Source organism: Trichosurus vulpecula, chromosome 9, assembly GCF_011100635.1.
Source record: "Trichosurus vulpecula isolate mTriVul1 chromosome 9, mTriVul1.pri, whole genome shotgun sequence".
Lineage (NCBI taxonomy): Eukaryota > Metazoa > Chordata > Mammalia > Diprotodontia > Phalangeridae > Trichosurus > Trichosurus vulpecula.
This window is the reverse complement of record NC_050581.1, coordinates 57,064,637-57,092,203: the sequence shown is the minus strand read 5'-3', so window position 1 is coordinate 57,092,203 and position 27,567 is coordinate 57,064,637. Positions and strand designations below refer to the sequence as shown.

Here is a 27,567-nt window from a genome sequence, read left to right as displayed (position 1 = left end):
CATCATCCTAGGCTGTCCACTCTCTCTCACACTCTTACTACCAATATCTAATCAATTGCCAAGTGTTGTCAGTTCTTTCTCTACAAGCTCTTTGACATCCGTCTCCTCTTTACTCTACTTATTGCATTTCATCCAAACTATTACAATAGCTTAGTCATTGAACTCCCTGCCGTATGTCTGACCATGACCATTCCTTCGCTCAAGAAGTTTCAGTGGTTCTCTATTGCCTTTAGGATAAAATATAAACTCCACTATTTGGCATTTAAAGCCCTTCATAATCTGGCTCCAAAACTATCTTTCCTGATGTACCTTAGTCCCTCTTTGGACACCCTGGGTTTTGGCCATCTTGGCCTGCTTGTGGTTCCCCATGCACAATATTCTACCTCCATGTATTTTCATGATGGGGGGGGAGGGGGCCTAAGCCCTGGCAAAAAAAATTCTTTCCTTCCTCTTAGATTCCCAAGCTTCCTTCAAAATACAGCTTACATGCCACTGTCCTCACAAGGTTTTTCATGATATCCTCCCTATTTCACCACCCTCCTTAGTATTTTCCCTTCATCATCTCCCAAATGACTTTGTTATGTGTGTGTGTGTGTGTGTGTGTGTATGAGTGTGCATGTGTGTACTTGATACTTATTGTGTATGTTTCCCTATGGTGGAATGTAAGCACTTTGAAACTGGGGGTTATTTTTTTGTGGGATGAGGGGAGGTGTCTTTGTATCCCCAGGACCAAGCCCAGTGTTTGGCACTCAGTAGGGAATAAGGACTAAACTGTGATTTCCTTGATATAAGGTTCTCCTAGGTGAGGAAACTCCCTCTAGCATTGAAGGCCAGCACCTTCTAGGTCTTAGAGAGTTGCCTAGAGCAAATAGAAAGGAATGCCATGAAATCTCCTTAAGGATCCCTGCAGGTTGCATATTGATTTAGAAAATCACTTACTAACATTGTTTTCACTGTTGTTCAGGCATTTTGTTACCCCATTCTGGGATTTTATTGGCAAAGATACTGGAGTAGTTGTTTGCCATTTCCTTCTCCAACTCACTTTACAGATGAGGAAACTAAGGCAAACAGGGTTAATGACTTGTCCAGGGTCACACAGCTAGCACAGTTATCCCCTCCACATTCAGGGGGTTTAGGGGCATGGTACCCCGATGATCTGGTAAGTCCACATAAAATTTTTTGGCTCTCCCTTTGTGCCAGAGAAGAAGTCTGGATTATTATGGTATTAAAAGATAAAATATGTTGATATGATATAATACTATATGTATATATTTTTGCATTTCTGAGTTTCTACACTTTTTCTGTGTCATCTACTAGTCTTTGCATTTCTCCTATGGCTTCTGCGAAACTCCCCCCAAATTCCCATCCTGAGATATACAGAAACCGAAATGGGGAAAGTCTCAATGTGGAAGGGATAACTGTAAGTGTCTGAGGACAGATTTGAACTCATGAAGATGAGTCTTCCTGACTCCAAGCCCAGTGCTCTATCCACTGTACCACCTAGCTGCTCCTCTATTAATGTTATCTATGTTCTATTGTATTTTTATTTACTTGTTAAATATTTCCCAATTACATTTTAATCTACCTCAAGGCCCCCCGCCCTTTGGAAGTGTGAGAGCCACGAAGCAGTTTGCAGGCCTATGTTTGACACTTTGTTCAAGAGCCCAGAAAGATTAAGGTATTTATCTGGGGTCACTTAGCTAGTATGTATCAGAGGCAGTATTGCACCCCAGATCTGCTCGTCTTCCTGGCCACTTCCCTCTACACTCTGCCATCTGTCTCTCAGAATTCATCAACGCAGTAGGTGTTTAATAAATGTTGAAGTGAATTAAGTATATCCTAGATCTTTTGGGGAAGTCGAGAGAGCCTTTGTCGTGTGGTAGAAAGATGTCTAATCTTGAAATTGGGGAAAAAGCACAACCATGCTATTAACATTGTGTATGATCACAAGACAGTGAAACAGTGTAGGGCCACGTTTGGAGTCAGGCAGGAAGACCAGGGTTCAACTCTGCCTCACGTGTGTCAGACTTACTGACTGTGATCTGGGGCAATTCATTTAATTTCTCAGTGCCCTAAGGCAATTCTCACAGTTGCCAATCTACATTGGTAGAGGGAGCTTCTACTGTAAGAGTTCAACACACTGATGAAATCACAGGTTTGGACCAAACACCACCCTCCTCAACTAAGTGAATGATATATGTGTGTTTGATTAAACTTGTAGAAATAACTTTACCTGTGTGTAATTTGGTTTCCTCATCTATAAGATAAAGAGATTAGGTTACATTTCTAAGGATTTCTAAATTTTATAATTAAATCATCTAAACTCTGACCTTTATGTACGTAATCTGTTATAGTTTTCTTACCTTCCCTCCTATTTTTTTAGGGGTATCCTCAAACGATTTCATGTGGATGGGGTATCTGCATGGCACTTGTTTCCTATGGCATCAAATGATAAACAAGATCATCTCATTGGCCACAATCAATCGCCTTGCCTACATGATACATCAATGTGGGGATCTATCTTGGCTTCAGTGAAAGAACAGCTCCCATCTTTTGACTCAGATTCTTCCTCGGTAAGAAGTTGTTCAATGTGGATTTTATAGGTTAGAGAACTTTTTTCCTGTGATGAACAGAACATTGACTTAAGTGACCATTTCTCCATATTTCTGTATGCAAGTTCTCTTCCTTACCTTTTTAATTTTTATAAATTTTCCCAAATTAGATGATATTCATGTTTTCAACTTAGCATAAATGATTTTGTTGTCTTTAAATCTTTTCTTAATTCAATTTTCTTTTATCCCGCCCCCCTTTTTCCCCATATCCTTCATTTCCATTCTCAACTCATTTACTGTTACTTGGTTTTCCTAAGTGACATTTCAATGCTTCCAAGCATCCTATTGAGAATCATGTTACAAGTCATGCTGCTGAACTGAAGATGAGGATGGCCCTTGGCAGCAGCTACTGGCAAAGTTCCACTGCCGTGAATTCTATTACAAAGAAGCATTCTAAGTGGTAGCACTGTTCTCTGTCCCAATGAATGACCCATAGTGCTTTGCTGATCAGGTTACAACAAATTCTCTAGGCAAAGAATAACAAGATAGCAATTGTTTTCTTCAGCTCCATATTCTCTATAAAGCTCCTCTCTGTAAAGAAAGTATTTGTTTATTTTCATATGTTGGGCATTTGCAAAGATAGGAACTTCTCCGTGGGCTTCTTATTTCCCTATCATTAAGTTAATGGAGTTGGGATAGATGAACTCCAATCTAACAGTCTGTTTGCCACACTTTTTTGGTTGCTACCTAACTCCAGACAACTAAGGTGTTACTGAGTTCGTTGTCCTCCATGGGCTCTCACACCTCGATTTAAGTATTACTTGAACAAGTGCTTGATGTAGAGACACTGTGTATCAGCAGCAGCTTTTGAACACAGATTGAAACTATTTTTATGACAAGCTACACTTTCTTTATGGTTTTCAAAAATTGAGACTATCATTTCTAACAAGTTATTCATTGCAGGAAAATACCACCATATCTGTAATAGGGTCACTGTAATGAGACTTGACCTCTGATACTGTAATGGTAATCAGGATAGGATATTTTGCTGTTCTCTTAAGTGTCTTTAATGAGCTTGGCCTTTGTTTGAATGGGGCAGGTAAAATGGAATCTTTTTGTTTTGAAGTGTTTCTCAGCACTAAAGCAATCAGGAGTCATTGATTTGAAACAATGTATATAATATGGTGCTAGTGATTGAAGAACTTTCCTACACCCTAAATGCTAAGTTGGCCCCAGCCCTCAGGGTCCTCAACCAGGTATAAGAGCTCTGAGGGTGGTGTTTTGCCTTTGGAGGTGCATTCATTGAAAGAATGTTGAAGACCAGACTCTGGGCAAGCTGTTGAAACAGCCCCACTCCCCGGCTTTGACAATCCAGATGTTGGTGCTTCTCTGGTAACTATGTATTGCTGTGGATAGACTGGTTTGTGTTATTTGATCTGTTTATAATGTATTTTGTCAATTCTGTTTGTATTTGCTCTGAAGTTCAGGGTACTGGCTTTTCCTCCTGAACTAAGTAAATGATATATGTATATTTGATTAAAGTGAGCTTGTAAACCCCTTAAAGTTGCATTTCTTAGAGAAGCAGATCAAAGAACTTGTGCTGGCAGCTATTCTTTGTGCTGGTGTTATTGACCTTACACCCCCACAGCAGCTCCTAGCAACATTGTTGTTACAGATACTTTATGGGGAAGCAGTGAGGCAGGGTGGAAAGGGGATCAGGAGCCGTGGGTTTGAATCCCAGCTTTGACTTTAGGTATCTGCTTGATACCTAAGTCTTAAATGCAGGGATTGTTGATTTTGTCTTTGCACCCCCAGTGCCTGGCATATTGTAGGTGCTCAATAAATGCTTGTTGATCGATTAGCCCTGTGACCAATCTCTTAGAGCCACAGATTCCTCTTCTGTAAAATGGACAGAATAAAACTTGCACTACCAGCATCCCATGGTTATTGTGAGGAAACCACTTTGCAGGCTGGAAAGATCTACACAGAAGTGGGCTATGACAGTACAACCAAGGCCCAGAGCAGCTCTAGGTTCACACAGGCCTGAGTTTGTCTCGGCGGCTTCTCAGTAATCCCCCTGCATCCCTTTAGCATGTGCCTCCACCCAGGATTTCTCTTGGGAGCATTAGAATTTAGCTAAACTTGTACATACCCTGGCTTCCCTTAGAAATATCAGAATTGGCTGTTTTCTCTACAGGAGCTCTTAGCTTCCATGAGGGCCATCAAGGTAACAAAACATCAAATATAAGGTAGGTTTTATTTAACCCAGTATAAAATGTAAAGGACTTTGCTCAAGCTCATAAGCAGTCAAAGCAACTCTCCTCTCTCAGCATTGCTAACAAGTCAAGTAATCTCTCCATGCAATCCTTCATTTCTTCAGAGACCTATACAATACAGTTTTCTCTTCACCTCCAACCAAACCTTCTCTGAAAAGAGGAAGAACTTACAATTGCTAGAAAAATCAAACAACCCACCCCTCTGTGGGTCTCACCTTTCCTTGGGATGGATACAGTCCACATGATTCACAGTACCAGTAAAGGAACAGGACCAGCTGTTTCCTCCACATCGTGTCTCCTTGTTGTTAATCCTTCACAATTCCATTTGGCAGTAGCTCTTTCACCTCTTCATGTCTCTCATACACAGACATGGTTCCCTGTTTGGGTTTCATGGATACATGGTCCTCATTCTGTGTGTGTAGGCAGCCTAGAGTCTCCATGTCTGTGTGTGATTCATCTCCCCCAGGGAGAATGCGCCATGCTTCTAATGTTCTTTCCTTCTGGAAGACCTTTCTGCTGTCTACCCTCTCTTGGATGTAACATTTGTTCAACAAGAAGAACATTGGATCAGGAATCAAAGAATCTGGGTTTGAATCTCAGTTCTGCTATTTGTTACTTTTTTTTTTAACTTTGGAAAAGTCTGGGCTTCAATTGCCTCACCTGTAAAATGAGGCAACTACTAAGTAAATGCCAAAGTCCCTTCCTCATTTAAATCTTTGATCTTAGGAAGGAGGAAGGGCTTACCAGGACCTTCCAGGGGCATACCCAGGTACAACCACTATAATTACTATTAGGCCTGACTATTGACTAATTAAAAGTTTACATATAGACCTTTACAAAGCTTTCAAAGCACTTTGCTCATGACAACCCTGTAAGGTAGGTAGTGTGAGGGTTATTACATACATTTTATACTGGGACATTGAGGCTTTTGGGAAGTAACTTGCCTGTGGACACTTAGCTAGTAACATTTGGAGCTTAGATTCAAATGCACATCTCCTGACCAGTGACCTTTCACACACCACACCGCTCCCTCCATAGTTGGTATAGGTATTCCTAGACTTAATATACATCCATACAAATGAAGAGCCAGTCATGTCAAGGATATGTTGCTATAGGATTGTTTCTGTGAGGAAATGTGTGACCATTTCCAGATAACCCGTTTGTAAATTGGGGACTTCCTGTATGGTTTATGGCAGGTATCAAACTGCAATCATTGTGATTCCAAAAGCCCAAGATGTGGCTAGTTCTCAGCATAGGAACACATAGTTGTTGACTAAAATTTCCACCTGACCTATATTTGACTGACTTGGCCATTATTTAATCACAGAAATCATTTGCTTTTTGCTAACGTGTCATGTTATTGCCAACAGTTTTCCTATTCACTGTCAGGAACATTTTACTTTGGCTCCAAATCAGGTTTTCACCTTAGATATGTCCCAATGCGTACCACAGTGGTCTGCACACAGTAAGTATTTATGATATGTTTTTTGCATGAATGAATGGACCAATGAATGGTTTATTTGCTTTTTTATTTTGGTGATATGGAAGCTAGAGCTGGAGATAAGTGAGATAAGCCACCAGATGGCTCTGTTTCCATTTCTCCAGGAAGTAGCTGAGTAAAAAACAAAAACCACAGATTTCCTTGTGATGCTCCTAGCCCTGACCTTGGTCATCGCCATCACCATTTTAATACAGGTTAGGCCTCTTAAACTCTCTTCTGGGCAGGCCACTCGATTAAGCTGCCAAGTGTGGGCTGGGAAGGAGAACTGAAGATGAGAAGCTTCTTGGATTGCCAAACAGTTCTCCTGGTTCTTACGTTTTTGCCCTGTTAACCACTTCTTCTTGTGATGATCCTAAATGTCCATTGTTTATTGACAGTCAGATGAGGAAGATGGGGAATTATTCATCTTCCGACGAGATGAAGAAAATCTGATTCCAGACTTAACTGAAGAATTAGAAGATGACCCAGACATTCAGGTTCTCTTTATACTCTACTTTTCCCATTTTACTCTTTATGACCTTGATGACCCAAGACCCAGCCACTTTTTCTCTGTGTGTAAAACCCAACATTGCTTAACCTAGAAAACTTTTGTCAACCTGTGAAAATTGCTACCGGTTCTCAAAGTGTTTCTCATCCTTCCTGTGTTATCTTAATAATACTAAGCATTGGGATATCAATGTTGTGAGTCATGTTTCCATTTTTAACAATATTTATTTTGTAATACAACTATAAAAATACAATGATAAATGAAATTAACCTCAATAAAATAACATAATCATTAATGCATACATTAATACTTTATTAATATTGCAATATCAATCAACATTCAATGAATAAAGTATACAAAAAAAAAGCAAATACATACAGTAGTTAAGAAATTACATTTGTATTTTCCTACAGTTCAGTTTCATACAGGTGCAGGCCCTGTTGATCAATACTTACTTACATGGTTATATAAAATTACTTTATATTCTAAGTATGCTATGATGGCAGCCATTTTGTTGCTACACATCAGAACCATGAAAGAGTAATGGGGTTCAGTTCATCATAAAGAACATAGAATACAGTACCTGAAGGATGATGGAGGGTTAACCACACTCTAGCTATTGCTAGCTATTAATTTAAGTTATGGTCCCTATGGAATCCATTGTTTTGGCTAGATCCCTTTTGGGGGCCATGCATCGACCTGGGACTGCACCAAAATTATCTCAAGAGTAAGAAAACCTTTTTGAGTAGACCCATCTCCATGGTAAATGGGGTAATCAGTAGCACCCTGCTGGGGGCTAGAATATTACTGGATTGATGCCTCAGACCTTCTGTTAATTAGCTTAGCCACTAGCCAGCAACCCAAGGCAGATTTAAAAAATACGAAAACAAAAACAAACCCAGTCATCCCTGTTCGACTGTCTTGGTATGGTTAGATCTCTTGTTTTCAGTAAAAACATTTTAGGTAACTTGCCTTCACTTCTAAAATGTTGTACTGTCATGTAGACACAGCCTTATTGTATATGTTTAAACAGCAATGAAGAACCAGCTGGTCTCTTCTAGAAATCACTTATCTGTGACATTCTGAGGTTAGGTGAGTTGAGTCAGTATATCTGCGTTACTTACTTAATTAGTACTAGCATTCCTCAGATGAATCCGATAGTAGCTCATTACAACATCATACCAGTACATGGGAAATCAGGAGGGTGCAGTGGAAGGATCCTTGCATTGGGAGTCGGAGGACCTGAGGATGCATTCTGCCTCTGTAATCATATATCTATGTGATTGTGGACAAATCCCTTAACTGCATTAGGCCTCATTTTTCCTTAAATGTAAAATGAAGGGGCTAAATAACCTCTAAGGTTATTCCAGCTATGAATTTATGATCATATAATTCTTTGTCACACTGGCCAACAATATAACAAGAAACTTCCTGGTGATAAGGCACTGCCTAGAATACCCTATCAACATCACATGTACCCCATTTACCTTAATGCCCAAACACAGTAGATTCCTTGTTCCTTAAGTCAGCAGGTTAAGGTGGAAACATCCTAGTTCACTTTAATGTTCCCATATTTCTACTATTTATAAGTTGAATATCGATAAATTACATTAGTAGATTCTATTGCATTAACAACTTTATTGACTAGCAGAATAAGTCTTCTGCTGGCCAAGGTTCTGTTTTCTTATTCCACCCCAGGTTTCTCTATGATGAGTAGTTTATAAAGTATTCCTAGGTTTATATTTATAATCCTGTTTATTTATTAACCTGTATTTATTTACTGCCCGTTAGCAACAACATTATGCATATTGCCATAGATTCAATTGTTCCAAGTTAGACTGTGGCTAAAACAATAGTTTTCATTATTTAAATTTCACAGCCTTAGTAATCTCAAATCAGAAGACACAATAGTGTAGTCTTTATCTTATTTTCATAGTCAAGTAAGTTTTCTAAACTGCAGCATTTGTAACAGAGTATCATTAAACTGTCCCTGAGGCAGCATTCCTGCAAATTTTGTATTTTGTGGCAGAGGCATTTTAAATTTTAGTACATTCTGTTTCCAGAAATAATAATTTAGTGTATACTTTCTATCTCAGTACTTACATTTTTAAAAGGGGCAACTGGCAATCCCATCAGGACAGATAGACAGTGTCCACATCAGCAATTTAGAACCTAAAACAACCTGTTCTAATTTTAATTTGGTTTGCTTTTTACTTTAACTGTGCAGGGAGGAAAATTAGAATGTTATGCCAATTACTAGCATAGCTTAAATGAAGCTATTTTTAATCCCTTGTATAAAAACTGACTTCAAAAGAAAGAAACTTGTACAGATTTTATTTCTGGTGCTTCACTTTGCGTTCTCAACTAGGGGGCCTAAAATGCCAGCAGGAATTGTCAGCAGAGATATTTCACAACCTAGAGGACCTCAACAATGCAGAAATATTAGGATAAAAAGAAGTTAGATTACATTAGATTCTCTTTTAGTGTACTTATTTATAACACATGCCCTTTTTTTGGTAGCAGCTTCTGGAACCTGTGATAAACACTAGAAAGAACTGGTATGGAGGGATAAAGGATTCAGCCATTCTGGGAGGGAAAGATGCCGGCGAGCCTTTAATGATTGGTCCGGCATTTGCACACATTGAAGAAATTCAAACAGACATTCATCTCAAGATCTCTGAAGAAGGTACTAAGTGGCAGAAAGGAGATGGCTGGGACTTGTTTAGTAACAGGGCTCAGGCTCTTATCATGGGACCCCAGGTGGAAGAGTTCCCAACTTCAACTTATAAAAAAAGTCTCACAACTGACGGTTTAGTGGCTGGTAATTTATGTTCCTCTGAACAGTCAAATTCCACAAGCATAAAAGCTATGAGAAAAGAGAGAAGAAGGCTGATAGAGAAAAACATACTTCGCAAGGAAATCAAGGAGTCTCCACTTGAAAATTTGAATTGTTCACAATTCACAGAACCCAAGGCCCAGGAATCTACTGAGTCAGAGGATATAGAAGAAAAGATGCCAGTCAGACATGAAGGCTTGAAACTAAGGTGTCTTGAGGTAAGCCCAGCAAATAGTACCTCCTGGACTGTGTTCTCAAACTGCCACGATTGCCTTCAGTACCTTCTGGATTGTGTGCTCTGTGTGATGGGAGCTCACCGTCACTCCTAGTATTTATTATTACATTAACTCTAAGAAAACCCACTTTTCTGCATCTTAAATCAAAGATTGGCCTCATTAAATTAGTAATTATCCATGTTTGGGGAGGTCCTTAAATCAGGCCAACTTATTTAATAAGCATTTTTCTCCGTGCTTAAAGCTTTGTCATTTTAAAGTGAAATGTCTAAGCCTTTGGCAAAGTAGGCCCCTGTATACCCACCTACTGTTGTCTCTTATTATTTGCTGAAAGAAAAGAAGGAAAGGTATACCCTGGGGAGAAGAAACAGTGCCATTCAATTACATGGGTGGATTGTGTTGGAATTTGGCTTGGGCAGGGCAGGGACATTTAATTTAAACGTTCATCTGTGCCTTTAAGGTGCCCCACGCTTAATCGGAAGGACATTGGATTTAGAAATCGCTCATCTTTGTAACCGTGTAGAACTTGCACATAAATTTTGGCTTACCAGGTGGTTTTATTTTTCAGATACTCGAAGAGTGGGATTTAGATGGGATACTTCAAAACCTGGCGGCACAAAAGGACCAGGGAGAGCATGCAACACGAGCCACATACTGGGAAGTCGACCCTTTTTTCAAAGACCAAGGTCTGACTTTTGTTATGCAGTAAAAATTAATTTCATGGTATATAGTTCCTTGTATGAATTGTCAAGAAGCCTAACCTCACAAAAAAGAAAACAAAAAACTGTTAACTGATTCCTTGGTAACTTCTTGTGGTTCTTGCTTCATTCTTCCTATCTGATATTTCTACTTTTTCTTATATTGTTTCCGATTATCTTTAAAATACATGCTGCTTTCCTACTTCCCCCAGTGTTTCCTTGTTTATCTCTTTCAGTGATTTATATGATTTTAATGAATATCTCCTTTTCTCTCACTTCAATGTGCTATTATAAACCCTTCATTTTTAAAAATCTAATTCACCTCCACCCCACTTTTCACCATAGAAAACTAAAAAAGAAAAAAATTAGTAGGCTAAATAGGAAATAATTATTGCTCACGAGAAGCTTATAAGTAAAATAAAAATGCTCACCTGATCATCATCCCCTAGATACCCACTCATCCTCTCTAGTTTTCAAAAGTGTGTAGAGGTGGTCAGTCTTAGAGGAGAGAATGTAAGGTTAAGAAATAATAATAACTAGCATTTATATAATGGTTTAAGGTTTGCAAATCACTTAACAAACACCTCATTTTATCCTTGAAATAACCCTGGGAGGTAGGTGCTATTATTATCCTCATTTTACAGATGAGGAAACTGAGGCAAACAGAAGTTAAGTGACTTGCCCAGGGTCACCCAGCTAGTGTCTATGTCCAGATTTGAACTCAAGTCTTCTTGACTCTCAGGGGTCTCTTTACAGCAGGTACTGAACCGCACTGGAGTCCAATAGTTCATAATGGTTTGAATGAGTTTTACATCTTTGGGGCAACTTAATACCTGCAACAGATCTGTAGCATCTGAGTTCATGGGCTTATGGCTTCAACCTAAAGGTCTAGTTTATAAATGAAGCAGGGGAGAGCTGGCCAATCACTAAATATTTTTGTTCTTGTGTACCAACCTGCAGAAAGCCCTCTGTCCAACTCCCAGGACAGGCTTATGGAGCAGCTAGTCGCCTTCTGTGCCAAACAGTCTAAAGATTTATCCTTACCCCGAAAGAAGCCTTCTGATGAGCTCTGCCACCCTTTGGAGGGCCAGGTCAGAAGCAGGTAAGCCTTCTTAGCATTTGGTGGAGTCAATTCTGACATCTGATTAGTTTCACCACACAGTGCCCCAAACTTCCCTGCTCTACGTAGGAGCTTAATAAATATTTGTTGAATTAAATTGACACAAAACAGTGTTAACATTAGGAATAGAAATGCCACAAACCATTGAATTCTCAATCATTGGTGACTACATCCATGTATTAAAATTAGAGATTATTCAAAATCTTATAAAAAATGAATGTTGAAAACTATCTTTACATGTAACTGGATAAAAAATACTATTTACAAAAATAGAATAAAATAAAATTAGAGATTGTTAGAAGGGACTACAGGAAATGTTGGCACAGAGAAAAATGAAGTAGAACAATGAGGTTGGACTGTATGGCCTCTGAGATCCCTCCTGGCCCCAGGTTTCTCATGCCATGAAATTCCCTTTCAAGCATGCCAAGCCACTCATTTCCCTTCTGATTTGATTATGGTGACCTGGACTGGAGTGATCACAGTAATTTCATAGAATCATAAAATCTCAAAGCTGAAAGATCATCCAATCCATACCTGAACACGAATCTCATCCCCAACGAGCCACTGTTGAACCTCTCAGACTTCCAATGAAAGGAAGCCTATTACTGCCCAACGCAGCCCATTCCTCTTTGGAAATCTTTAATTGTTTTAGGAAGTATTTCTTTTCTACCAACCTAGATCTGCCTCTCTCCTACTCCCACTCAATTGGACTAGATGATTTCCAAGGTCCTCTTTGGCTAGAAATCTATAATTGTCTTCCTAATTCTACACCCTAAGGTCAAATAAAGTCTAATCCCATGAGTAAACTGAGGCTCAACTCAGCAGGGTTAGGTAAATTGAAGTACCTCAGTGTCAGAGATGGGACTCAGTCCAGTGCTCCAAGTCCATTCTGCCTCTCAAAATAGAGCATGATACAATTTGTAGTCTGATTACTGGGTAGGACTCAAATCCACAGCCCCTACTTTGGGGAGGCCAGTGGCTAATCTATTAAGTCATTGTACCTTAATAAATATTCATTGATTTTATTTGAATTCAATTGAATATTTAGATCACTTGCTATTTGGGAGGGTTACCTTCCTCCCATTAGCAGGACATTATGATCTGCTAGAGAGGACTGTCCAAGCATTTCATCCAAAGACAAATTTCATGAGTCATTATGGAGCTAGAGCAGAAAAATGGCATAGAAAAGAAGAGCGTTGTCAAAATTCATGTAACTGTCAGTTGGTGTGGGTAGACAGAAAGATAACTACTGCAGTTTAACAGCTAAATATGATTGACAGCCAAACACATATATAGTTAGAATTCTTTTCTATAGCCAGAAGGAGCTGTTGAGGAAAAGAGCTTAAGTTTATTGGACTATCCATCTATCTCCTTCCTCCCTTGTCATAGTTGCTTTTTCTGAAAAATCTTTACAATAGAACAAACCTCTAGTTTTTGCCTGGAATGGCTACCTTTAAGCCTAGGATAAAGAATCTTGATTAACTCTAACTTCCCCAACTTCATTTGTCATTACTTCCCTACATGTGCCCTTTGCACTAGTCAAGTTCACCTGCTAGCCATCCCTGACTCCAGCTCATCCTCTCTGCCTACATACTGGCCACACCCTTTGCTTGGAAGGGCTTCACACTGATCTATGTTTCCCTTTCTTCAAAGCCACCCAAAAGTGAAATGTGCTGCCTTGTAAAGTCACAAGTCCCCCATTCCTGGAGTTCTTCTGACAGAGGGAGGCCAGATGGTCACTGGGGCCTTACTTCTCAAGTAGAGGTTGAATTAGATGACCTCTGAGCCATGTGTATAGTGGGTATAGAACACTGTACTTAGGAATCAGTAAGACCTTGCTTTGAATACGGGTTCACGTGTTAGTGTCCCAATTTTTCCGCCTCCCCTCTAGCATTTGTCATTTTCCCTCTGTCATGTTAGCCAATCTGATGTGAGGTGGTAGCTCAGAGTTGTTTTAATTTGCATTTCTCTGTAATCAGTGAGGATTTAGATCATTTTTTCATGTGACTATTGATAGCTTTGATTTCTTCTTCTGAAAACTGCCTGTTCATATCCATGGACTGTTTATCAATCAAAGAATGGCCCTTATGTTTATAAATTTGGCTCAGTTCCTTATATATTTGAGAAATTCTCTTTATTAGAGAAACTTGCTGTAAATTCCCCACACACACACAGTTTCCTGCTTTACTCCTAATTTTAGCTGAATTTTGTTTGTGCAAAACCTTTTTAATTTAATGTAATAAAAATTATCCATTTTACTTCCTGTGATCCTATCTCTTGTTTAGTCACAAATTCTTCCCTTATCCATAGACCTGACAGATAAATTTTCCCATGTTCCTGTAATTTGTTTATGATATCACCCTTTATGTCTAAATCATGTACCCATTTTGACTTTATTTTGGTATATGTTCTGAGATGTTGGTCTATGCCTAGTTTCTGCTTTCCAGTTTTCCCAGACATTTTTTGTCAAATGCTGAGTTCTTACCCCAAAAGCTTGGATCTTTGGGTTTATCAAACACTAGATTACTGTGGTCATTTACTACCATGTATTGTGTACCTAATCTATTCCACTGATCCCCCACTCTATTTCTTAGCCAGTACCAGACTGTTTTCATGATTACTGCTTTGTAATATAGTTTGAAATTTAGTACTGCTAGGCTGCCTTCTTCACATTTTTTTTCATTGATTCCCTTGATATTCTTGACTTTTTGGGTTTTTAGGTGATTTTTCTTAACTCTGTAAAATAATTTTTTGGTAGTTTGATCGGTGACCCTGTGATCTATTCAAGTTTTCATCCTATAGCTCCCCTCTCTTTCACTGCTAAACTCTTAACTCTTAGCAGAGCAATCTACATTTACTACATTTACTACACTTACTGCTTCACCTTCATCACCACTGATTTACTCCTTAAACTATTTGCTGCTAAAACCGCTTTCTCAGAGGCCACCAGTGATCTCTTTGCTGTTGTTGCTGTTTTTTGGTTTTTTTTTTTAATGGTGTGGTCCCCTCTTAGAGGTTTTGTGATACTGTGGATAGAGAACTGACCTCAAACTCAGGAAGATCTGGTTTCATATGCTGCCTCTGGCATTTACTGGTTGTGTGTGTGTAACCCTACACAAGTCACTTAACCACTCAGTCCTCTAGGAAACTCTCCAAGACTATATAAGTTTTGTGCACAGCAGAGAACAAAAGAAAACCTACAAGGAAGCAAAGAAAAGATGGACAAGTCTAAACACAATGTATAGTATTTAATTATATAGGCTTTCTTGAAATGGAAATTTGTTGCTTTATATTTTGAATCCTCTCTTTTGTTCTGCTGTACACATGGCAATCCTTTTTTTTTCCTTTTCTTATTTTGTACTTATGTTTGAAATGTTTATTTTTATTTTCTTATTTTATATTTAAATTTTAGTATTTAAGTTTTAAATAAATTAATAAAAAAGAAAGAAAAGTCTATATAAGTTTCAGAGAAGTTCTGTTTATAGGAGTTTCCTCACCCAGGAGCTCCTTGTACTATTGAAATGAGAGGACTAGTCCCTCTCCTTATCACTACTGTCCCTTCAAGGTAACTCCCTTCTGACTTTTGGGAATCACTATCACTACTCCCACTCCTACTCTCCTCAACTTTTCCCCTTGCTCCCCCCCCAAAAAAAAAACCCCTCCCCTCTAACGAAAGTGTAATCAAGCAAAATAGGTTTCTGTTGTAATAGTCATGTCATTCTTCAGCTCTGGTTAACCAACTGTCTGCCAAGAAGCAGGAGGTATGTTTCATTATTAGTCTTCCAGAGTCACAATTGGTCGGAATTCTTAAGTCTCTCAAAGTTACTTTCCTTTCCAATATTGGTGTCATTGTATAAATCGTTCCCCTGCTTCTTTTTACTTAACTCTGCCTTGGTTCATGCAAGTCTCCTCAGGTTTCTCTGAAACCATTGCCTCATCATTTCTGACAGCACAATAATATTCCATGACATTTATATGCCATAATCTGTTCAGCCATTCCCCAGTTGATGGGCGGGCACCTAGTACCACCACAAAAAGAACTGCTATAAAATGTTTATACGTAGGGGTCCATTCCCTCTTTCCTAAGACATCTGAAGAGCTGGCGCACCCATGATCCAACCAGGGGTTTGGGTTGGCATCTGGTGCCTTCTTCCTATGTTCAAACACTTCAGATATCCTCTCAGGGTGGCAATGGACCTGATGAGTCCAAAGGCCTCTAAGAAAGATGCTGAGTTAATTCTGAGAATTCTCCTCCGAGGAGCAAGAAACTCCAATCTGAATTTCTACTGTAGAAATGGGGATGGAGTAAAATAAAAAGAAAAGAAACCTCTCTTCCTAAGCCTTACATAACATAGTTTTAATTCTTCTATAGAGAATTACTTCAATGTATTGCTAAGAATGTTGCTAAGTAGGACTTCTACTGGGCATTCTTTAGTGAATATGTAAGACAATGATTGCATACAACTGGTGGTACTGTTAAAGTGTTTGGAAACCACTTCTGGAGTGAGAGGACAATGGATGTAAAACCTTGACTAGAATTCCCAACCTCATATGCAAAGTTTAAATTGTCCTCAGTTTCCTTATCCACTTTGATACCAGAATGATGGCCTCTGGGGAAAATTTTACCCTATGCCAATGAATAACCCAAGGGAAATGTTTTAGGAAATATTCCTTTGTCTTCACAGAAGTTCTAGGTGTATGTCACACCTAACACCAGGGCAGAGTCAAGATGTGGCTAAAGATGAAAAGCTGATGAGGATCATGGAGCCTCCCACAGTTTTCATTGACCTCAGGCAGCCTGAGCCAAAGAAATCAGTGCCTCTGCCTAGGTCAGAACACAGATTCCAGAATCGAGAGGACAAGCCCAGGTAATGGCAGCACAGAAAATACAAGCTCTGCTTTTGCCTGCTTTCAGTTTCTTCTTTACAGGATGAGCATTTCCAAAAGGGGGGAGGGGAGGGGAGGGGGAAGGAAGCTGCTTCTGGAAACTAGAAGAACTTCAAAATATTAAATAAGGAGTCTGTGGAGTTAGTTACAATGGTATTGTTAGGTATGGGAACACAGGACTAAGAGTTGTGAGTTTGGAGACCTAGTCTCAGTCAAGTCAACCAACCACTAAGGGCCCACTACACATTTCTTTATCCTCTAGGAGACAGAAAGCCCTGAGAGTTGGCTGAGAAGGGGTCACATGATTAGATCTATAAGATTACACAAAGCCCAGGGATTCTTATCATTACTAGTCCCATTGCTAATACAGACACAGTGCATGAATTTGGATGGGGCTATTTTAATCTAGGCAGTTAGGTAATGGCAGTGGATAAAGCGCCAGTCTGAAGTCAGGAAGATTCATCTTCCTGAGTTCAAATCTGGCCTCAGACACTAGCTGTGTGACCCTGGGCAAGTCACTTAACCCTGTTTGCCTCAGTTTCCTCATCTGTACAATGAGGTGGAAAAGGAAATGGCAAACCACTCCAGTATCTCTGCCAAGAAAACCCCAAATGAAGTCATGAAGAGTTGGACATTACTAAATAACAAAACAACAAAAACAACTTTAATCTATTTCTTCATATATAAAATGGGGTAATTATCCTCTGGGACAAATGAGATGATTGATAAAAAGAAGCATTGAGCTCTTTAGGAGAAAGGTTTTGTGTGAATCCAAGTCACCGGGTTCCCTATTCTTTATAGACTGAATGGAACACAAAACACAGGCTGAAGACAGTCACTACCAAGAATGCTCAGTTTAGGGGCAGCTAGGTGGCGCTGTGAGTAGAGCACCAGCCTTGGAGTCAGGAGGACCTGAGTTCAAGTGTGACCTCAGACACTTGACACACTTACTAGCTGTGTGACCTCAGGCAAATCACTTAATCCCAATTGCCTTCCCTTCTCCCCTACAAAAAAAAAAAAAAAACAAAAAAACAAAAAAACTAAACAAGAATGCTCAGTTTAATTTCATAAAACTACAACCTTTAACAGTCATATTTTAGGACCATGAGACTTAGAGCTGGAAGGAACTTTCAAGATCCTCTAGTCCAACTCTCTCTGTCTCTTTCTATCTCCTCTTTTCTCTCCCTCCAGCCTTCTTTTTCTCTGTCTTTCTTCCTTTCTCTCTCTTCTGTCTTTGTATTTATCTGTCTCTCTTCCCCTCCCCCTCCTGTTCTTTTAACAGATAAACTAAGACCCAAAGAAGCTTTGACTTGACCAAGGTCACTTGCTTTTTTTAATCACTCAATCAGCAAGCATTAATTAAGGGCCTGCTATGTACTAAGCATGGAGGACACAAGTACAAAAATATGAAAGTAGCAGGCCAGATTGAAACTCAGGTATTCTGACTCTAAATCAAGAGCTCTTTGAATAAAAGAAGAATATGGGAAGTAGGGTTATGAAATTGGAACAAATATAAAAGGTAAAATTTTTTTAAAAAGCAAAAGGAACAAATAAGAGCCAATGTTGTATAATTATAGTGGAAAGGGAAGAATTACATTCCTTGCCCAGGCAGGTATGACTATGGGCCTCTGAGTTGCCCTTTCTAGGGGTCAGTTTCCTTACCTATTAGAGAGATGATGAAGACCTTCCAGCTCTAAAGTGTCTATCATCGCAAATCAAAAACCATCAAAATCCAAAGGTATTACTGTTGTCAAAGAGCAAATTTCAGGTAGATATGTAAATCTTTGGAATGTTTGCTCTTTTCCTGGAATGTCCCCATCTATTCTCACTTCTAGTGCCAATTGTATCTAAAGAAGCTAATTTTGGTCTTTCTACCATTTGTATAATTGATGTCCTTTCCATCTATTCTGATAACTTCTATTTTGTGTATCCTGCATTTTTATACTTTCAAGCTTTCTTTTATTTTTATGTCTTCTAAGTCTCAAGAATCACATCTATATGATTTCTAATTTCTAGATGTGTTTCTTCTTTTTTTAATGGAATTATATTTATTTTTTTGAGGGAGGAAGGCAAGGCAATTGGGGTTAAGTGACTTGCCCAAGGTCACACAGCAAGCAAGTGTCAAGTGTCTGACGCCAAATTTGAACTCAGGTCCTCCTGACTCCAGGGCTGGTGCTCTATTCACTATGCCACCTAGCCATGCCAGGATGTATTTCCTCTTTCACAAAATTTTTTAGAAAAGTAAAATTTCTTCTTCCAAGAAATCAAAATCAAATAAATTGTCCAAAATCAGATAAATTGTCCAAAAAGTAATTTTGTAAAAGAGGGTATAATTGAACTCCATTACCTATTTATTTCTGAAAAGGCAGCAAATAGAGCCATCCTGATTGCTGTCAGAACTACTTAGGGGAAGGAAGAAAAGGAGGGCATAGGATCTGGTACAAGTACAAAAGCAAAATCTATGTCAAAGAGGCAGATTCTATAGAATTTAAATTGAACACATTTCATTTAAAAAAATAGATCCAACCAAGAAGCACAGCTTGCAAAAATGCAGAGTAGGAGCTGAAATAAGCAGTTTCATCTCAGTAAAGAGACACACGGATCAGATAGACTGAAAATCACTTCAAGTTGAAATATAAATTAATTCGATCCAGGATTGCACATGCACATTCATACACATACAGTTGGCTGAAAGCTCAGACTGCTGAACTCCCTACCCCAAGAAGTATTTCCAATTCAGTTCCCTTTTTGATCTAAATGAATGTGTGTGTGTGTGTGTGTGTGTGAGAGAGAGAGAGAGAGAGAGAGAGAGCGTGCTTTGAATTATTTAATAAATGTGTCTGACCACTTGAAGGCTTTTTATACCTGTGCTGCCCCCTTTTCTCCCTTCCCACCTCACCAAGAACACAGTCGAATACCCTTACAGAACATCAAAAGTATTAACTCATTCAGTAAGAAGTTCTAGCACTTTCAGGCATGCTGTAAGATGATAGAACTAATTTATGTTTCATTTTTTTCTAGCTCCAGTGATAGCTCTACTGAAAGTGAGGAAGAAACTCCACATGTGAGAGATGACAAAGGATCCAGAGAGAAAATTTCGCAAGGCCCAAGGTAGAAAAAGGAAAGGGTTTTCATTCAGCTGAAAAATTCCAAGAATGGCATCTTGGGACTTTATTTTTCTTCTCTATCAGTGATTTTCTTTTCAACATCAATATCAGTCTGGTCTTTGAAAATCAAGCTGTCTCTTTCCTGCTTTTACATCTTTCTGGCAAGTTATTTTGCTAAGGATATTTGAATTATATAGTTATCTTCTAATGCATAAATGTTTTGTGTGTTTTAAAGTAAAGGTTCATTCATAGCATTCCAAAGAATGCCTGCTTTATATTCTAGACCCTTTGGAATCCATATTATGTTCTCCCCTTTTTTTGTCAGGATGGTACCAGTCTAATGAACCTCAAAAGAAGGAAAGGCTTTCTGGAGTATCTCATGTACACTTCCTGACAGTAGCACAAAATTCAAATAAGCTCAAGCATTTGTGGAAGCTTCTAATAATAGCTGAAATCTAACGTAGAAGGTTTTTTCTTCCTCTAGTGTTTCTGGCAGTGGTCCCTTGTTGACAACCATCTCCATAACAGTTTTGTTACACGTAACATAAAAATGCCCTGCTAAAACTCAACTTTCCAACTTAGATTCATCCCATTTCAAGTATATGTGACATTTTATGTCTTTACCAAGAGCTATTCTTGACTATTACGCTGTTGAATTTTACATAATTGTCTCAGGCATTTCTGCCCTTGTTCACTCATTAAGTGACTGAATAAATGAATGAACAAGCATCTTTTTAAGCACTGCCTATGTCACCAGTTCTGAACAAGGTACTCCGGAGGCATAAAACAAGTAGAAGGAATGATTCCTGCTTCTGAGGGCCTCACAATCTCATGGGAAAGGCAGAACATACATACATCAAATGCCTGGAGAACAATTATAAGGAAACAAAATGTACATAATAACACAGTAAAAAAAACAGCATGTGCTGGGAGCATATACTAACATACCCAATCTAGATATGCCCAAATTGTGGCTTGCCCCACCCTTCAAAAAACACATTATTTATGTACAGTATAGAAATATAAATGCGTAACAATAACATTCTGGCATATCAAGAATTTCTGGGGCACGTGCTTGCCTAAATTTGTAGATTTAACAACAGCTATAATATTCTCAAACAGTTTCATTTGTGTTTGTTTTGTCTGTGGATTCATACAGTAAAATTCTTGAGAGTAACAGCTATGTTCTCATTTTCATTATAAACTCCTATAATCCAGGATCCAATATAAGCAGAATTATGAAATATGTCTTTAAAATTATGAAATAGAAGAATTTTGTCTCTCATACCCCTGGAACACTGTTGTCTCCTATTGCTGGTACGCCATGCTCCATCTTCCAGCCCACTTTAATGTCAAGCCAAAATGTATTCATTCTCTCTCCCCAGTTTCCTATCAAAAATTGCTTTCAGAACTTTCATCATTCCAAGATTGATGACATCTGAAGTTACTATCCCCTCTGGTGGAAAATTGCATTTTCCCATTGTAGCAGCCTTACATTAAAGGGACAAATAGTTCTAAAGGTAGAATTTGGGGCATTAGGCAGCCTAATCAGGGTTGGCCCTGATGGTGTAAACTAATCTCCCTACAAGTGAGACAGCTCCTGCTGCACATGCTAGCCATTCAATGTTGTTGACTAAATGACAACTATTAGCATTCTGGGTCCCTATTGTTGTATTCACGTAGCTGCTATCATTCAGCCTTCTGAATGACCTACTTTCTTCCTTACATGAATAAGTTGTTGAAATTGAACTATCAAATGTTTTTCCTTCTCATATATGCTACTCACCCTTCAATAACCATGAAGTAAATGTCAGGATGCTTTTCTTTGATTTGTCCTTGTTTTTCTTGGATTCTGTCTCTTGCCAGGGACCAAACTGGGAAAAGTTACCTGCTACAACAGCTCCGTACTTTCCAGAAGACCTCTCAGTCATGTGGCACTGAAACCAAAGTAATTACCCAAGAGGGTGATGGTACTTGGGATGCTAAAATTTTTGAAGATGTGGCCAAGTCAGGAATCAAGAGAAAACAACAAGTGGTAACAAGGGAGACACATCAGAACACTTCAGTGAGGCCACTGGGATCCACATGCCTCCCTCTCCTAGGCCAGGAGGCCAAAGGTAGAGGAGAAAATCCAAAGGGCATAGACAAGAATCCAGATTCAGAAAAATTCATTGTAGAGATGGCTACCTCTCTGAATAAAACAAGAGAAACTTCAAGGTAAAGTAATTTGAAGGTGGATAATGCGGATTCTAGTTATTAGATACCCAGTCCTATGAGTTTTGTTTGCTCTATTCCATGTTTTTCATGAGCATCTGTAGAGTAGTAAGGCTCAGGCCATGTCTTCCACTTGTGACACGACAGTGATAATTACTCAGGTATATGGCATTTTAAAATTAACAAAGCCCTTTGCTTACAATGATATTGTTGAGTTGTTTCAGTCGTGGCTGACTGTCTGTGACCCCATTTGGGTTTTTCTTGTCAAAGATACTGAAGTGGTTAGCCATTTCCTTCTCCAGGTCATTTTGCAGATGAAAAACTAAGGCAAACAGGGTTGAGTGACTTGCCCAGGGTCGCACAGCTAAGCATCTGAGGCCAAATTGGAACTCACATTCTCCTGAGTCCAGACCTGGCACTCTATTCACTGTGCTACCCAGCTGCCCTTGCTCACAGTAGCCCTCCAAAGCAGCTAATACCTATGCTGTCATCTCTATTTTATAAATAAGTAAGACTCAGCTGGTAAGTGTCTCGTGCAGCCAGACGCTCTTAGAGATCAGGAACTGCTGTAAATAGAATAGAACACTGGACTCTCCTGTGCATGCTGCAGCTCTGGGACTCTCGATTAGGGATGCTTGCGAATGTTGCTTCAATCATATGACCACGAGTAATACTATTGCCAAGGAACTGCATGAGCCTGACCCGACCTAGGTTTGATGACACAGAAAACATGAGGAGAGAGTAGGGATAGAAGGGCAGTGGGCAGAGGAAGTGTAGCATCACCAGTGAGTGTTACCAGGTCAGATTTTAGTGGATGGTAATTGGGCTTCCCTGCCATGTTGGCTTACAGTTGGCCATTTTTATCTGTTGACTTTGAAAGCACGTTCATTCATCAATATTAAATGTGAGTACTGTCCAGGTTTTAGTCTCGAGCCTCCTCTCTCGATCCGCATTTTCCCTTGGCAGCCTCTTATATTGCTACGGCTCCAATTGTGTGGTGTAATGAAAGGATCTGGAAGTCAGAGTCAGCAGAGACCTGGGTTCAGAAGCAATCCCTGTCCCTTGCCAGCTGTGTGAACACAGCCAAGTAATTGGAGAGATCAAATAAGATAATGTATATAAAATGCTCTGCAAACCTTAATATGTTATATGAATGTCATCTATTTTGGGGTCACTTCCAGCTGTATTTCTTCAGTTCCCCCTCCGCCTTAGAGCTCTGCTTCCATATTTGTGCCCACCTGCTGGGTAGTGCAGGGTGGCTGATGGGCACCTGTTTCCTTGGTGTTCATTGTTAGGCCAAAATGAGCACAAGCAGCAGAGAACTGATCCGTACTTTGTTGCATCCCAGCTTCAGAGGCTGCATTGAATGCACAATCATCTGCAAACAGAAAATCATGCACCAGCACTCCCTTTTGTCTTGACTTATAGGCTTTTCAAATTGAAGAATTTACCATGAGCTCAGTAGCCGACCTTGATGCCGTGTTCATCCTCATTGAAAGCATTTGACAACATGGCTGGAAACATCGTGCTAAAAAGCATGGGAGCGAGCACACAGCCTTGTTTCACTCCACTGGTGACTGGGAAGGCACAGAGCACTGTCTGTTATCCAGAACCCAGACAAGCTTGCCGTCATGAAACTGATGTGTGATGATGATGAACTTCTCAGGACAATCAAATTTTGACATAATTTTCCATAAGCCCTCACAACTGACAGTATCAAAGGCCTTGGTCAGATCTACAAACATTGTGTACAGACCTCTGTTCTGCTCCTGGCATTTCTCCTGGAGTCGTTGGACAGCAAACATCATATTGACTATTCCTCAGCCCTTTCTCAAGCCACACTGGCTCTTAGGTAGATGACCACCTTCCAGGTGAAGGATCAGTCTATTAAGGGGGACTCTGGCAAGGATCTTGCCAGCAATGACTAAGAGAGAGACCCTCCTGTGACTGTCACAGGACAATCTATTTTCTTTACCTTTATAGAGATGGACAATGAAGGCATCCTTGAACTCCTGGGGGATAACCCCCTCTTGCCATATAACCTGGAAAATTTGTCAGCTTTTGTATGAGCAATGGACCTATAACTAGAACCATCAGTTACAGCAAATGGAGAAGTTCTGAATGCTGTGGATAAGTTCACTTACCTTGGTAGTGTACTTTCCAGGGATGTACACATTGATAATGAGGGTGACGCACGCATTGCCAGAGATAGCTTAGTGTTTGGGAGGCTCCAAAGGAAAGTATGGGAGAGAAGAGGTATTAGACTGATTACCAAACTGAAGGTCTACAGAGCCATTGTGCTGACCTCATTGTTGTATGCCTGTGAAACTTGGACAGTCTACCAGCGCCATGCCAGAAAACTGAATCACTTCCATTCGAATTGTCTTAGGAAGATTCTAAAGATCACCTGGTAGGATAAGGCACCAGATACTGAGGTCCTTTCTTAAACCAGGCGTTCAAACTCTGCTTCAGAGAGGGCAATTCCGATGGGCTGGCCACATCATTCAAATGCAAAACATATGCTTGCCAAAAATGCTATTTTATGGAGAATTCACACAGGGCAGGTGTTCACATGTTGGTCAGAAGGATACAAGGACACTCTCAAAGTCTCTCTTAAGAACTTTGGAGTTGATCATGTGACATGGGAGACACTGGCACAGGACCACTGAGCATGGTGTGCCCACATCACAGAAAGTGCTGTGCTCTATGAGCAAAGCAGAATTCAAACAGCTCAAGAGAAACACAAGATAGGTAAACTTAGAGAATCCACCCCAAATGTTCACATGAATTATTTGTGCCCGATTTGTGGTAGAACATTCCAAGCTCGTATTGGTCTAGTCAGCCACGGTTGGATACATTAAAACTTGACTCTAGCATAGTGATGTCATTTTAGTCCTCTTCAAAAATAGACAACAACCAACAAAACAACCAACCACCTGCTGGACACCTCCACCTGGATGTCCTGCAAGCACCTTAAACTCCATGTGTCCAAATCTGAATTTATCATCCTCCCCTCTCCAGCCTCTCACCAATTCATCATCCTACTATTGCCTTTTCATCTTAATTTATTGTTCCAGTCATGTAACTCTACTTTTCATAAACTCTTAGTGGCTCCCTATTACAGACTGAATGAAGTGTGTGTGTGTATCTTATTCTAGCACTCAAGGCCTCCAATAATCTGGCTCTAACCTTGCTTTGTAGCCTTCTTTCACACTACTCCCTTTCTCATACTCTATATTACAGCCAAACTGGGCCACTCACTGTTAACGATTTCCCTTCTTCATCCTACCCCTCTCCAGTATCTGTGCCTTTGGTCACCCTGTCCCCCATGTTTGGAATAGACTACTTCCCCTTTCCCCAGTCTCTACCTGTTAATCTTCCTTCTAAGCCAGACTCAGGAAACACTTGGCACACAAGGCTGTACCTGATCCACCCTGCCCTGACCTGGAAGTGATCTCTCCATCTTCAAACTTCCAAAAGTACTTTGTTTGAATCCTTTTTTGCCATTATCCCAATTCTCCTTTGTATGAGATGTGGTTTGCATGGCAGGAGAGGCAGATGGCATAGAGTATAGAGAGCTGGTCCTCTGAGTCAGGAAGACTTGGGCTCAGGTCCTGCTTCTGAATAATATTGGCTGTGTGACCCTGGGCAAATCACTTAAGCTAGTTATTAGTTTACAAGACACTGACTTGAGTTGACAGAGGGAGTTTCTTCATCGTGGAATTCCCTATATCATTAAAACCAGAGGTTCAGTCTCATTCCTTGTGGATAGTATTTCCCCCATTTGATTATAAGCTACTTGAGTGCAGAGGCTACCTACAGAGTGCCTTGCATATGATACAGATTTAATATACACTTATTCAATTGAAGAGGAAAAAAGAGCCCTGAATAAGGAAACTACAGGGAGGTGAAGACAGACCTAAAGTACTTTTTTATTTGGAGAAGACTTTGACTCTGCTCCCTATCCATTTTTTTCCCCCAAAAGAAGGACTGTGTTAAGCATGCTTCAAATAGGAACAATATCTCAGACAATCTCTCTTATTTTTTTTAAAGTATGTTTATAGAAAGAGGCTTGGGAATGATAACAATCAACTCTTACCTCTAGAGATAGTGTCTTTTATTCACTAATAAGCTTTTTAACCCAAAGAACAAGTATTGTCTCCTAGGATGGTTTGGCTTTGTAGGACAGTTTTCTGCAGGGTAGACATAGTAGTTGGGGAACATATATTAGAAAAGAATTCCAAACACCTTTCCCAGAGGCCATCTAGCCTGATTTCAAAGTTGGGGAGGTTTTTTTTTTCCCTCAGACCTGTGATCTCATCATTTCTGGAAAGAAATTCCTGGGGTGGAGCCAAGATGGCAGAGTAAAAGCAGGGACTTGTTTGAGCTCTCCCCCAAATCCCTCTAAACACCTGTAAAAAATGACTCTAAACAAATTCTAGAGCTACAGAACACATGAAATAATAGAGTGAAACAAGTCTCCCGCCCAAAACAACCTGGATGGTCACTGGGAGGGGTCTATCGCACTGTGCTGGGAGCAGAGCACAGCCCAGCGTGGGCCTCACTGGCACAGACCAGACCAGAGAAGACCAGTTGGAGCAGGCCTCAGGGCCCTAAAGCACTGAGCTGTAACAGTTTCCAGACTTCTCAACCCACAAATGCCAAAGACAACTTAGCGGGTCAGTGGGAAAACTCTGTTGGACCAGTAAGAGAAGGGCACTGTCTGGACCCAGCCCCAGGCCAGTGGAGGTGGCTGCAGTGGTGGTGGCAGTAGCAGCAGCAGCTATTCTGGAACTCCAGGCCCACAGACGGTGGGGGTAATCAAGCAGCTGATCAGAGCAGGAGCGCAGGGATCTCTGCTGGTGCTGAGGTAAGATTCTCTTGATTTGCCCAGCTTGGATCTGGGTTGTGGTCTTGGGATGAGGAAAAGTGCTGGTGTTGCAGAGCTTGTGGTGGCTGTGGAGAGAGAGTCCTCCTAACAGTTCCAAGGCAGAAAAGAGTGCTTGAGGTCATTCACAGACCAGAGCACAGGCCAGTAGAGGAGTAAACATCCCTCCTTGGATCATACCACCTCAGAAGAACTGAAAATTTACAGGTACCTACAAGTAGCTCAGAAAACAACACAAAACCCCTGAATCTTGGGACAGAGCACTCTTCACTCTGGAAGCAGAGTCATACCTTGACAAAGAGCTCAAAAATCAAGTAATTGGCTGGGGAAATGAGCAGACAGTGTAAAAAAAAACTCAGACTATAGAATCTTTCTTTGGTGACAAAGAAGATCAAAACATACAGCCAGAAGAAGACAACAAAGTGAAAGATCCTACATCAAAAGCCTCCAAGAAAAATGTGAATTGGTCTCAGGCTATGGAAGAGCTCAAAAATGATTTTGAAGATCAAGTAAGAGCAGCAGAGGAAAAACTGGGAAAAGAAACGAGAAGGATGCAAGAAAATCATGCAAAATGAGTCAACAGCTTGCTAAAGGAAACCCAAAAAAATATGGAAGAAAATAACACCTTAAAAATAGATTAACCCAAATGGCAAAAGAGCTACAAAAAGCCAGTGAGGAGAAGAATGCCTTAAAAAAACAGAATTGGCCAAATGGAAAAGGATGTCCAAAATACCACTGAAGAAAATAATTCCTTAAAAATTAGAATGG

The 27,567-nt window shown here is 40.0% G+C and overlaps 1 protein-coding gene across 1 annotated transcript in view; it reads left to right on the top strand.

The window, feature by feature from the left end:
* C9H16orf71 (chromosome 9 C16orf71 homolog) overlaps positions 1-27,567 on the top strand; it is a 36,503-nt gene that overhangs the window by 1,960 nt on the left and 6,976 nt on the right. Inside the window, exons 2-9 of the mRNA XM_036737383.1 lie at positions 2,384-2,573; positions 6,707-6,805; positions 9,337-9,870; positions 10,454-10,571; positions 11,544-11,685; positions 16,398-16,571; positions 19,612-19,701; positions 21,564-21,914. Of these exons, the coding sequence (XP_036593278.1) occupies positions 2,439-2,573; positions 6,707-6,805; positions 9,337-9,870; positions 10,454-10,571; positions 11,544-11,685; positions 16,398-16,571; positions 19,612-19,701; positions 21,564-21,914 (1,643 nt within the window). The 5' untranslated portion in view covers positions 2,384-2,438. The remainder of the gene's footprint in view (positions 1-2,383; positions 2,574-6,706; positions 6,806-9,336; positions 9,871-10,453; positions 10,572-11,543; positions 11,686-16,397; positions 16,572-19,611; positions 19,702-21,563; positions 21,915-27,567) is intronic.